This window comes from Populus nigra, chromosome 7, assembly GCF_951802175.1.
Source record: "Populus nigra chromosome 7, ddPopNigr1.1, whole genome shotgun sequence".
In the NCBI taxonomy this organism is placed as follows: Eukaryota; Viridiplantae; Streptophyta; class Magnoliopsida; order Malpighiales; family Salicaceae; genus Populus; species Populus nigra.
This window is the reverse complement of record NC_084858.1, coordinates 18385044-18396755: the sequence shown is the minus strand read 5'-3', so window position 1 is coordinate 18396755 and position 11712 is coordinate 18385044. Positions and strand designations below refer to the sequence as shown.

At 35.1% G+C, this 11712-nt stretch overlaps 2 protein-coding genes across 2 annotated transcripts; both read left to right on the top strand.

The window, feature by feature from the left end:
* The first annotated feature begins 3233 nt into the window (after window positions 1-3233).
* On the top strand, window positions 3234-7927 carry LOC133698591 (pyruvate decarboxylase 1-like). Its single transcript, XM_062121568.1, has 7 exons — window positions 3234-4056; window positions 4281-4444; window positions 5202-5763; window positions 6160-6248; window positions 6340-6457; window positions 6862-7050; window positions 7427-7927. The coding sequence occupies exons 1-7, from the start codon at window positions 3601-3603 to the stop codon at window positions 7595-7597; spliced, it is 1749 nt and encodes a 582-aa protein (XP_061977552.1). The 5' UTR covers window positions 3234-3600; the 3' UTR covers window positions 7598-7927.
* A 763-nt stretch (window positions 7928-8690) lies between these two features.
* LOC133700224 (malate dehydrogenase, mitochondrial-like) lies at window positions 8691-11202 on the top strand. The gene is made up of 7 exons (XM_062123770.1): window positions 8691-9120; window positions 9613-9786; window positions 9902-10070; window positions 10167-10228; window positions 10344-10468; window positions 10579-10696; window positions 10793-11202. The coding sequence occupies exons 1-7, from the start codon at window positions 8863-8865 to the stop codon at window positions 10931-10933; spliced, it is 1047 nt and encodes a 348-aa protein (XP_061979754.1). The 5' UTR covers window positions 8691-8862; the 3' UTR covers window positions 10934-11202.
* Window positions 11203-11712: the final 510 nt, after the last annotated feature.

Below are 11712 nucleotides of genomic sequence, written 5' to 3'. Positions count from 1 at the left end.
GTGATCCATGAAATCTTAGCCTCCTTTTTTTTTATATTTGTATTATTTTTTTTTATATTTGGATTATTTAACATAGTATCAAAGCATAGTTTTATAGAACGAGACTTAATCTTAAACACAACTTTCATGGATCTAATTTCTTAGAGTGATATTTGTTTAATTTTTATAAATCTGGTATTTCATTTTCTCTTCAGTTTCAACAATTTGATAGTTCGTCTTCTCTTCAGTTTATGCAAATTTGATAGATATTTGTTCAGATTCTACAATCTAGTATTTTATTTTTCGCTTCTTTTGCGTTCTGGTTTTCTTTGTTTGTTGATTGTGGCTATTGAAAAAGATGATTTGCGTTAGTCTGTGAGTGTGAGGTTGGATGGCAAGAACTATTCGTATTGGAGTTATGTAATGAGAAATTTTCTTAAGGGTAAAAAGATGTGGTGATATATTAGTGGAACTTACATGATACTTAGGAATATTGATAAAGGGTATGCTGCTTTAATAGATGCATGGGAAGCAAAGCTAAATAGTTTGAAATAAAGGATTTGGGTTATCTTTGATATTTTCTGGATATTGATGTAGCTTACTTACCCAAAGATTACCTTCTTTCTTAGTCGAAATATGTTGTACATATTCTTGAGCGGGCTAAACTTAATGATAATAAAACTGTAGATATTTTCATTGAGATTAACACAAGATATTCTTCTTCTGATGGTTTACTTTTGTCAGATCCTACTTTATACTGTAATATTATTAGGAGCTTTGTATATCTCATTATTACTCATTCAGATATTGCATATGTTATTCATGTTGTTAGTTAATTTGTTACTTCTCATATTACTGTTCATTGGGCAATAGTTCTTTGTATTTTATGATATCTTTGGGGTACAGTCTTTCAGAGTCTTTTACTTCCATTTAGCTTTTTCCTGGAGCTGCGTGCATACTTAGATGTTAATCATGACAGTAATTCCACAGATCATAAGTCTATTACTAGTTTATGCATTTTTTTAAATGATTTTCATATTTTTTGGAAGAGTAAGAAACAATCTATTGTTTCTCAATCTTTAATCGAAGCAGAATATCGTGTTATGACATCTATTACCAAATAGATTGTTTGATTATGTTGGTTATTTGTGGATATGAGAGTCTCTCTTTCTCATCTTACTCCTATGTATTGTGCCAACCAGAGTTCTATTCAGACTGCTCACAACTTGGTCTTTTATGAATGAACTAAGCACATTGAAATCAATTGTCATCTTACTCGTCATCATCTCAAGTATGACACTATTATTTTGCCTTTTGTTTCTTCTTCTTTGCAGATTGCAGATTTCTTTATCAAGTCGCATTTCATTTCCCGTTTTCATTTTCTAATTGGCAAACTCTCGATACTTGTAACTGCCGCATTATGAATTTGAGGGGAGATGTTAAGAAATATATTTATTCTATTTTATTTATTAAGGGTATAATAACATTTTTAGTTTAACTTCATAATAAAGTGATCAATAAAACCTTAGCCTTTTTTTCTTTTATATTCGTATTTTTTTTGTTTAATTTGGATTGTTTAACATAGTATCAAAGCATAGTTTTATGGAACGAAGTTTAATCTCAAACACAGCTTTCACGAATCTAATTTTTTAGAGTGATATTTGTTCAGTTTTTGCAAATCTAGTATTTCATCTTCCATTCAGTTTCAGTAATTTGATATTTCGTTTTCTCTTTAATTTTTGCAATTTGATATTTGTGTTCTGTTTCTGCAAATTTGATAGATATGTTTTTAGTTTTTGTAATATTTGTTTAGTTTCTAGAATCTGGTATTTTGTTTTTCGTTTTTTTTGCATTCTGGTTTTTTTATTTGTTGATTATGATTACTAAAAAAGATGATTTGTTTTAGTCTATGAGTGTGAAATATTTTTTTAGTTATATAATAATTTTTTTTAAGAATAAAAAAAATAAAAATATATATTAATAGAACTTATGTAATATCTAAAAATACTAATAGAAAATATGCTGCTTTGATATATACAGAACAAGCCAACTATATAAATATCGTTGCTTGAATTAACAAGTATTATCTAAATGTCAAGTCACAACAAATAAGCCACCGACAGGCTATTGAGTGATTGCTAGATATTATTGTACGGAGACAATTCTGACTCCTGCACTCAGTTTTCAACTTTTGCTGCTTCAAAATAATTACGCATCCAGATGAACAAGAAAAACCAGCTTGTTTAAAAGAAAATGGTGATCGTTTGACGATTAAGGTCATTTTTGTTTATGCGATGAAAAAATATTTTTATGTTTTTATATGAATGTGTATATTCAATTTCATTTTATGGGGCTGTGGCAGAACAAAATAAATTAAAATCTCTGGTCCTTGAAAAAAAAAAGAAGAATTAAGCTAGCGGTTACTTCTCGTTTAAAAATCATTTTAATTTAAAAATTTTAAATATTAAATAAGAATTTATATTATTTTTTAATATCTAATAAATTTTTTTTAAGTCCAAGTCTAGAAAAACAATAAAAGCATGCCCTCCGATAGCACTGGTAATTGCAAATCAATTATGGGTATAACTGATTAATACATGAATTTTTTTTAAAATGTAATAAATATTATATTTTAAAATATTTTTTATTTAAAAATATATTAAGATAATATTTTTTTAAAATTTATTTTTATATCAGTAAATTAAAATAATTTAAAAATATAAAAAATAATTAATTTTAAACCTAAAAATATTTTAAATTTTAAACAAATAATATTTTAACCACACTGGAAAACATCCATAAAATTCGAGCCTAAAAGTTTACAATACGTGGGATTGTAGTAAAGAGCACTAATTTGTTTTTCCTTTTTAAAAAAAGAAGAAAGAAAAGAAAAGAATTAGAGAGCAGTCTCCATCTTTTACGTGCTTGAATGTTTTTAAAATTTTGAAAAAAAATTAATTTTTTAATATTAAATTATTTAATTTTTGATGTTTTTAAATTATTTTAATATATTAATATTAAAAGTGAATTTTAAAAAATAAAAAAATAATTTTAATATATTTTAAAATAAAAAATATTTTAAAAAATAATTTCCACCACCGTAAATCTACGCCAATCCACACGTCTTTAAAGCTGGTGACGTCCAATCCAATCCAAGTGGAAATCCAAAACGTACGAGTTAAAAACGAGACAGCAGTCAACAATCACCATCTCTGATTTTTCTTTCTTTTATTTTTCAATTATTATCCTTTCTGTAGTAAAACTAGCAGCAAAAACAAGAATTAAGAAACCAAAACCCACCATGTAATAATAGGCCCTAGTTTTTCATGTTCCCCAGATCTTGTTGCTAGTGGATGTCTTACCTTTCTCTCAGGCTTCCTCCTTCCCATCATGGCCTTGCCATTTGCCCATAGCTTTCAAAACCAATACCAGAAGAACCAGCACTTCATTTTACACTAAACCCCACCTGTCAAAACCTATATAATCACACACACAACCCTCCAAAGCCAACCAAACACTATCAACTCTTTCGCTACCCTCTTAAAGCTTCAAACCCTCACTTCATATTTTTGCATTACTTTTGTTTTATCGTGGAATTAATCTGCAAACCAACTTGGCTCAATGGCACACCCCAGCTCAGCTCTAGCTCCAGCTCCTGTTCCTGGCCATACCTTCAGTGGAACTTTGGGGCATCATTTAGCTCGGCGGCTAGTAGAGATCGGCGTGAGTGATGTGTTCTCTGTTCCCGGAGACTTCAACTTGACACTTTTAGACCATTTGATAGATGAACCAGAGCTGAACTTGATCGGCTGCTGTAACGAGCTGAACGCTGGCTATGCTGCTGATGGTTATGCACGTGCCAAAGGTGTCGGGGCATGTGTGGTGACTTTTACTGTAGGTGGGCTTAGTGTGCTTAATGCGATTGCTGGTGCTTATAGTGAGAATTTGCCTATTATCTGTATTGTTGGTGGGCCCAATTCCAATGATTATGGAACGAACAGGATTCTGCATCACACTACTGGGTTGCCTGATTTTACACAGGAGCTCAGGTGCTTTCAGACGGTCACTTGCGTTCAAGTAAGTTAATAATAAATCAATGCTATACATGCAAAGTTATTATCACGTGAAGCAATTCTGTTCGTCCATAATAATACTCATTGATTTGTTTTAGAAAAATGTATTTGAGGAAAATCATGGATCCTTTTTATGTTTTACGTAATGATTTTGGTGCACAAGGAACTTCAGTATATGTTGTGTGTTATATCTCATAATGGGGTAATGGTGGTGGTAATGTGTGACAGGCAGTGGTGACCAACTTGGACGATGCACATGAGCAGATTGACACGGCAATCTCTACTGCTCTGAAGGAAAGTAAACCAGCTTATATTAGTATAAGCTGTAATTTGTCTGGAATCCCTCATCCAACTTTCTCTAGGGAACCTGTGCCATTCTTTCTGGCACCCAAGTAAGTCTTTTCTCTCATTTTCTAGTCTCCCTGTTTAGAATAGGGAGTATATAGTTTGTTTGTTTTTCATGAATCATGAACTTGATGCAATTTGATTAGTTTAATTGAAAGGGGAGCTCAATCATACGTTTAATATTTATGACTTTTTGATACTTTGTCAATTTGTAAGTAAGATAATGGTAGATTAGAAGCAATGTGAATAATGGTGATTGGAATGAACTAATATATAGATAGCTCTGACGATCGTGAGCAGATAGAAGAAATTGTCCATAAAATGCTTGCAGAAAAAAGTAAACAGAGTTTCTTTTTTCCTCTTAGAAGAAAAAGGAAAGGAATAAGGTTGTACAAGAACATGAGCAAGACCCTGCGCTGCTATAATATGCTGACATACGAAAGTGAAACGAAGTTAACAAATGGATTTTGTTTAGGGGTAAAATTGAAGCAGAGTTAAGCAGATACAATGTCTGTGTTTTAGAGGAGAAGTTTTTGGTTAGTAGTTAATTATAGCGTTAAATATGATCGTTGAAGTTCGTTTCTCTCAAAGTGGAAAAATAGGAAAAGGGAAAAAAGAAAGAAAGAACTGACACATTATTAGATTTTGTATGTTGTAGTAATTAGGCTTGGTGGCCAGTTTTATTGATAGACAAGGACAAATTATAGCTCAAGAGATTGTGTTTTGACTTGTTTAAAAATCATTACTTGTATGAGATACTTGTTATAGAGATATTGAAGCAGCTATACTTTGCTTTTCATGCAGGGTTAGCAACTATTTAGGATTAGAAGCAGCTGTTGAAGCAACTGCCGAATTTCTGAATAAAGCTGTGAAGCCTGTCATTATTGGCGGACCCAAGCTTAGAGTAGCAAAGGCGCAGAAGGCCTTTATAGAATTAGCAGATGCCAGTGGATATCCCATAGCTGTCATGCCTTCTGGGAAAGGGCTAGTGCCAGAGCACCACCCTCACTTCATAGGGACATATTGGGGTGCTGTGAGCACCAGCTTCTGTGCGGAGATAGTAGAGTCTGCTGATGCCTATGTTTTTGTTGGTCCCATCTTCAATGATTATAGCTCTGTTGGATATTCTTTGCTGATCAAGAAGGAGAAATCAATCATAGTGCAGCCTAATCGAGTGACTATTGGCGATGGCCTTTCGCTTGGATGGGTTTTTATGGCTGACTTCTTAAGTGCTTTGGCCAAAAAACTGAAGAAAAACAGCACAGCTTTGGAAAATTACAGACGCATCTTTGTCCCTCCTGGCATGCCTTTGATGCGTGAGAAAGATGAGCCTCTTAGGGTCAATGTACTCTTCAAGCACATTCAGGTAAGGCTAAAAAAGAATGATGTGATGCAATATTTCTAACTGGATTATGTCAGAGGCCTAAACAATTCCTTTGTTTATTAACAGATATGCTTCTTGTGAATATTAAAAGTCTAAATGTATATCTTGCATGTTTGTCCTGGCTTCTTTCCTTTATGTCCCTTTTCATTTAAGAAGGGGAAAAAAATGCTTGTAAAGGTCGTTTGCGCATCCACTGTCATTTCACCATCCATGTAATCGCATGGGGTTAGCCACCATGATAACATGGATTGCTAGGTCTCTTAAATGAGTTTTGATTGAAGATTCTGAACAGTAAATACTTAGGATCGGCATTCTTGTTTATTCCTACTTAATTATTGTTTACTTCCAATTGTTGTAACAAAATTGAACATTCAACAGAACATGTTAGGGGGAGATTCTGCTGTAATTGCTGAAACCGGAGACTCATGGTTTAACTGTCAGAAACTCTGCCTCCCTGAGAACTGTGGGTAAGTTGGAGTCTTTAATAAGAACAATTTAAGCTCCTCTATGATTTAAGTTTAAACAGGTTGGTAACTGTTCATTAACAATTTTATGCAGATATGAATTTCAGATGCAGTATGGATCAATTGGCTGGTCAGTTGGTGCAACTCTTGGTTATGCTCAGGCAGCTAGAGATAAGCGTGTGATTGCCTGTATAGGTGATGGGAGTTTCCAGGTGAGTGATACCATTTGAAATACACTTCAGTATCTCATCTGCAATGATTGGAAACTCTTCACCATCATGTGGCGTTAAGGAAATACATACAAAAGGGAAGAAAAGGAAAAAGAAAATCTACTCTGTTTGAGTGCCAAAACTTCTGTCACTTGTAAACCAGTATTCAATCATGGGTATATAAAAAATTGTCACTGTGGTTATAAAGATAGCGTAAGTGAAATTGAAATAGGTTGCAGTTTGTTATTTATTGCTATAACCCATGGCAATACCTAAAGAAAATGTTTCAAATCCTGATCGTGGTCTAGTCATGATTATAACTTCTCTATGCTAATTTACTGGTTCATTTTGATGCGTGCAAAATTTGTAAGTTGTACCATATGGTTAACAGTTTTCTCCTTGCTCAGGTAACAGCTCAGGATATTTCAACTATGATCCGATGTGGGCAAAGGACTATCATATTCCTCATCAACAATGGAGGTTATACGATTGAAGTAGAGATTCATGATGGTCCTTACAATGTGATCAAGAACTGGGACTACACTGGCCTTGTTAATGCCATCCACAATGGCGAAGGCAAATGCTGGACAGCAAAGGTTAGCATAAATAGATTTGAGATATTCGTTTTTCCCCTCAAATTGTTTATACTTCTGCTCCAAATCCAGACTGTTCCCCTTCACTTATTTTTAAAGTGCTTTTAGCAAAATTTTCCCTTCGGCTGTTCCCATAGTCCCATCGTTTCTCAACTGCAGCATTGAGTAATTTCTATCGCCTCCTTGAGTTATAGCTCTCTAACCACAAGAAAGAACAAGTGATCCTATACCATAAACTTCTTTGAATTGCAAACCTCATAGAACAGGGTGGCAATACATGCGTTCAACAAACTAAAAGACATTTATGAAGCTAGTTTGCAAGTAATGACTGAGATTGATTTCTTCAAGATAAGCTGATGGATTATGCTGTGAAATACAGGTGCGCACGGAGGATGAATTGACAGCAGCAATAGCGACAGTAACAGGAGAACAAAAGGATTCACTGTGTTTCATTGAGATTTTCGTGCACAAGGATGACACTAGCAAAGAGCTGCTGGAGTGGGGATCTCGAGTTTCAGCCGCAAACAGCAGACCTCCAAACCCCCAGTAATTGAGCTAATGCTATAGCATTTCTGCGATTGGTAAATAGGAGGAATTGAAGCCACAGGAATACGAGCCTAGACATCACTTTCTACATTATAACTAGAAATAAGAGGAAAGATGGGATTCCTTTCTTTGTATGAAATTGTTACTCGTCCTGTCACTGCTTTCAGCTTCCAATTCTAACCCATCCGTAATGAAGTTTAAACTCTATAGCACTCTGTCAATTTTAGAAATGAGTTGGATATGTGATGTGAATTAATTTAGTTGTCTTGTCGATGAGGTTGTTTATATATGTATGGCAAAGTGCAATATAGAGTTGATCTCAGTTTTATGATGAGCTTCTGCAATTCAGTTTTTATGTTCTGGTCTATTAACAGAGCTCATACAACCACTCCAGATTCTGTTCCATCAATTAAATACTAACTCATCTTTCTCAAGACCATAAGTACCGATACAACCCCCTCAACACTGGAGATAGATACACAAGGATTATATGCTGATGCACTCAGCTCCCTGATGTTTTGAGAGCTCCAAGTTACACTTTATAGGTACGCTGACATAAAAATTCGGCATTGGATCTCTCTCCTCCACCCCTTTTCTGCTTTCTTTGTGCCTCGTAATGCTAAGAACATTATTAGTTTGGTTCTATATAGAAAGGTTTTGATTTTTCTAGAGCCATTGGGAGGAAATACAATGAATGAGGTGGATACAACTGCATTTTACAAAGAAGATTATAATATTTGGCGATGAAACAGTGTTGCCGTTTATGGGGAGGAGGTTATTGCAGTGCCAATTCATCCCACGATGGTGCTCCAACCTGTAGTGATTGTATTTTTCACTTTGGATTTAATGGACTTTCAGACAATTCGTGTGCAGCTTGTTAAGACCTTGGACCATGATGCTTGGTATTTGAATTGAGTTCGCCGCCCTATTCCGCTATTCTTTCTTAGTTTCTTGGCCATTTTCTTATTACCCATCCGGAAGCAGACTCCAAAGATTTGTAACTTGTTTTTATTTAAACAAAATTTGGAAAATTGGTTGCACCCGTGGAGACAATATCAAAAGCTGACACGAACTTTATTCGCGGGCATGAGGGAAAATGTTTGCATTAGCTGACGTGCTCAAGGTCATGCTCCAAAGCATACAGAGTGGCAGCGACCTCTCCAACCAAAACCACAAATTTAAAAACTTTTGCTTTTAGAGATTCCTCACTGTGAACTAGTCTTCTCTTCTACCACTCTCTTCCTGTTCCATTCCTTCTCTTTTTGCAAAATGAAGGCTGCAGTGTTAAGAACTTCTCGGGCAGCATTAAGGCCATGCACATGCAGGCACCTTGTTGGCCGATCATACTCATCAACAGAGTCTAGCCTAGAACGCAAAGTGGCAATACTTGGTGCAGCAGGTGGCATAGGGCAGCCGTTGGCTTTGCTTATGAAGTTAAACCCACTAATCTCATCTCTCTCCCTCTATGACATAGCCAACACTCCTGGAGTTGCTGCTGATGTTAGCCACATCAATTCTCGTGCTCAGGTCCATAACTCTTTTTAGCTATATGCTTATATATCATCGAGTTTATTGGCCAAATTCAACTAATGGGTCTGTTTCAAGTCTTCATGTTGCACAACCAGGGAAAACAAATGCAAAGTATTAGATTCAAGGTTTCCTCCCATTTTTATTTGTCAATTCTTTTGTTTCTTTGGAAAATAAAAAATCCCATGTTGCTTCGACCATTCATTTTGCCTTTATAGTAGCCGTGTCCTACACTAGACACTTGGACATAGGTATGGAAAACAATCAAAATACATGAAAAAATGAAAGAGGTTCTTAAAAGAATAGCTGAGTCCAACATAAGTTTGCATGTCGGACACGCACCTATGTCGGATATGTATCCCGAGTCCGAGCAACATAGAGAACATCTGTGAAGTGAATCAACTCAGTTACATTCCTCAATGGTTTATTTTCTTTTGCCTTCCTTTCATTTTTGCTTTTGGCTTGCGGGGTGGTTTGTTGTTGTCTTGTCAGGTTGCGGGGTATGCTGGGGAAGAACAACTAGGGGAAGCATTAGACGGATCAGATATCGTGATTATTCCAGCAGGTGTTCCAAGAAAACCCGGAATGACTCGTGATGATCTCTTCAAAATCAATGCAGGAATTGTCAAATCTTTATGCACAGCCATCGCAAAATACTGCCCTAATGTGAGCTCTTATTCTGGGATATAAATGTTCAAGAAATGAGAATTCGTTCTCTTATTTCCTGTGTCTTGCTGGATATGTTGATTGTTGATAATTTTGATTTCATTGATGGGATTAGGCTCTGGTTAATATGATAAGCAATCCAGTGAATTCTACTGTCCCGATAGCTGCTGAAGTTTTCAAGAAGGCAGGGACATTTGACGAGAGGAAGCTGTTTGGTGTGACAACGCTTGATGTAGTCAGAGCTAAAACTTTCTATGCTGGGAAGGTTAAAGTTCCCGTGGCTGGTATATCTATTTTCTTGCTTTAGGTTGCTTTCATGCTTCTGTACACCTTTTAAGGAAATGTATGCCTGAGTTTTCTATTGCGTCTTCCTGTTGCAGAGGTTAATGTGCCAGTAGTTGGTGGGCATGCTGGCATAACCATCCTCCCTCTTTTCTCTCAGGTCTATCCCGCATCCTTCTTCTGCTTCCATTTCAAGTGATTTATAAAAATACAATCTCTGAGATACTACTAATGTTACTAGCTTGAATCTTTGGGGTGTTGAATTATGCCAACAGGCCGCTCCCAAATCCAGTAATTTATCAGATGATGACATAAAGGCTCTCACAAAGCGAACACAGGATGGAGGAACTGAGGTTGTGGAAGCGAAGGCTGGAAAGGGATCAGCGACACTTTCCATGGCGTAATGTCCTGATACCTCTCTATCAATCTTGTCAGATAAAAAAACAGAAAAAAATTTGCTACCATTTACTAAATGGCTATTCTGATAAACAACTTTGATTCCTGTTGTAGCTACGCTGGAGCTGTCTTTGCTGATGCTTGCTTAAAGGGGCTCAATGGAGTTCCAGATATTGTTGAATGCTCCTTTGTGCAATCAAGCATCACTGATTTGCCTTTCTTTGCCTCTAAGGTGAGTCAATGGTCAGAAGCTAGGCACCAGCTTCACATCACAAGCTGGGCTTGATATGGATAAATCTCTAAGCTGATTGCTTCCGCAATGCTGCAGGTAAGGCTAGGAAAGAATGGCGTGGAGGAAGTCTTTGGATTGGGTCCTCTTTCAGACTATGAACAACAGGGTCTTGAAAGCCTCAAGCCGGAGCTTAAAGCTTCTATAGAGAAGGGAGTTGAGTTTGCCAACCAAAATTAATTGGACAGGTTATGCAAGATTTTGGAATCATATTTTGGAACAGTATAGTCACTGTTTTCCCAGCATATCAGCTAATATAATTTGCAAGACAAACCTAAATTATGAAGAAATCCAATAAAGGTGTCTGTAGCTTGGTAAGTATTGGCATCGTCCTTGCTATAATCTAGCTGTTCAAACATTTGTGATTTGTTGAGGTTATCTTTCCATCCTATGCTTCTGACCATTGAGGTATTAAACAATGTTTATTTTGTATTTATAATTTTTTATTATGTGAGAGTAATTTTTATTTTATAAAATATAATTTATAAATATATCTTGTTAATTTTTAAGTATATTTTTATTAAATAGAGATTTTAAGCTATTGTCCAGGTCTTCTATATACTCTATTGGGGCCATGGCAAACGATTCCAATGACCCTTAATAATAACTTATTAATTTAATATAAGATTTAACAATTATTAATAGTTTTGTTTCTGAATAACAATTTTACCGAACTTAGCACATGAAAAGGTATTTTTTTATTATTATTAATATGGATATCTGGGCTAATTTACGTATATTTTAACTAATTTTACGGGTTTTAAAGTTAACAATAATAATGCTACAGCAAACAAAATTTGTAATGTTTTCAATAGTATAAGAGATAATAATAGCTGATTTAATTTAAGATTTAATAATTATTAATATATTTTTTTTCTAAATAAGCAGTATCATCTATAAGGATAACAATTTTACCAAAGTCATCACATATCAAGTATTATCTAAGGGAGTGTTTAATA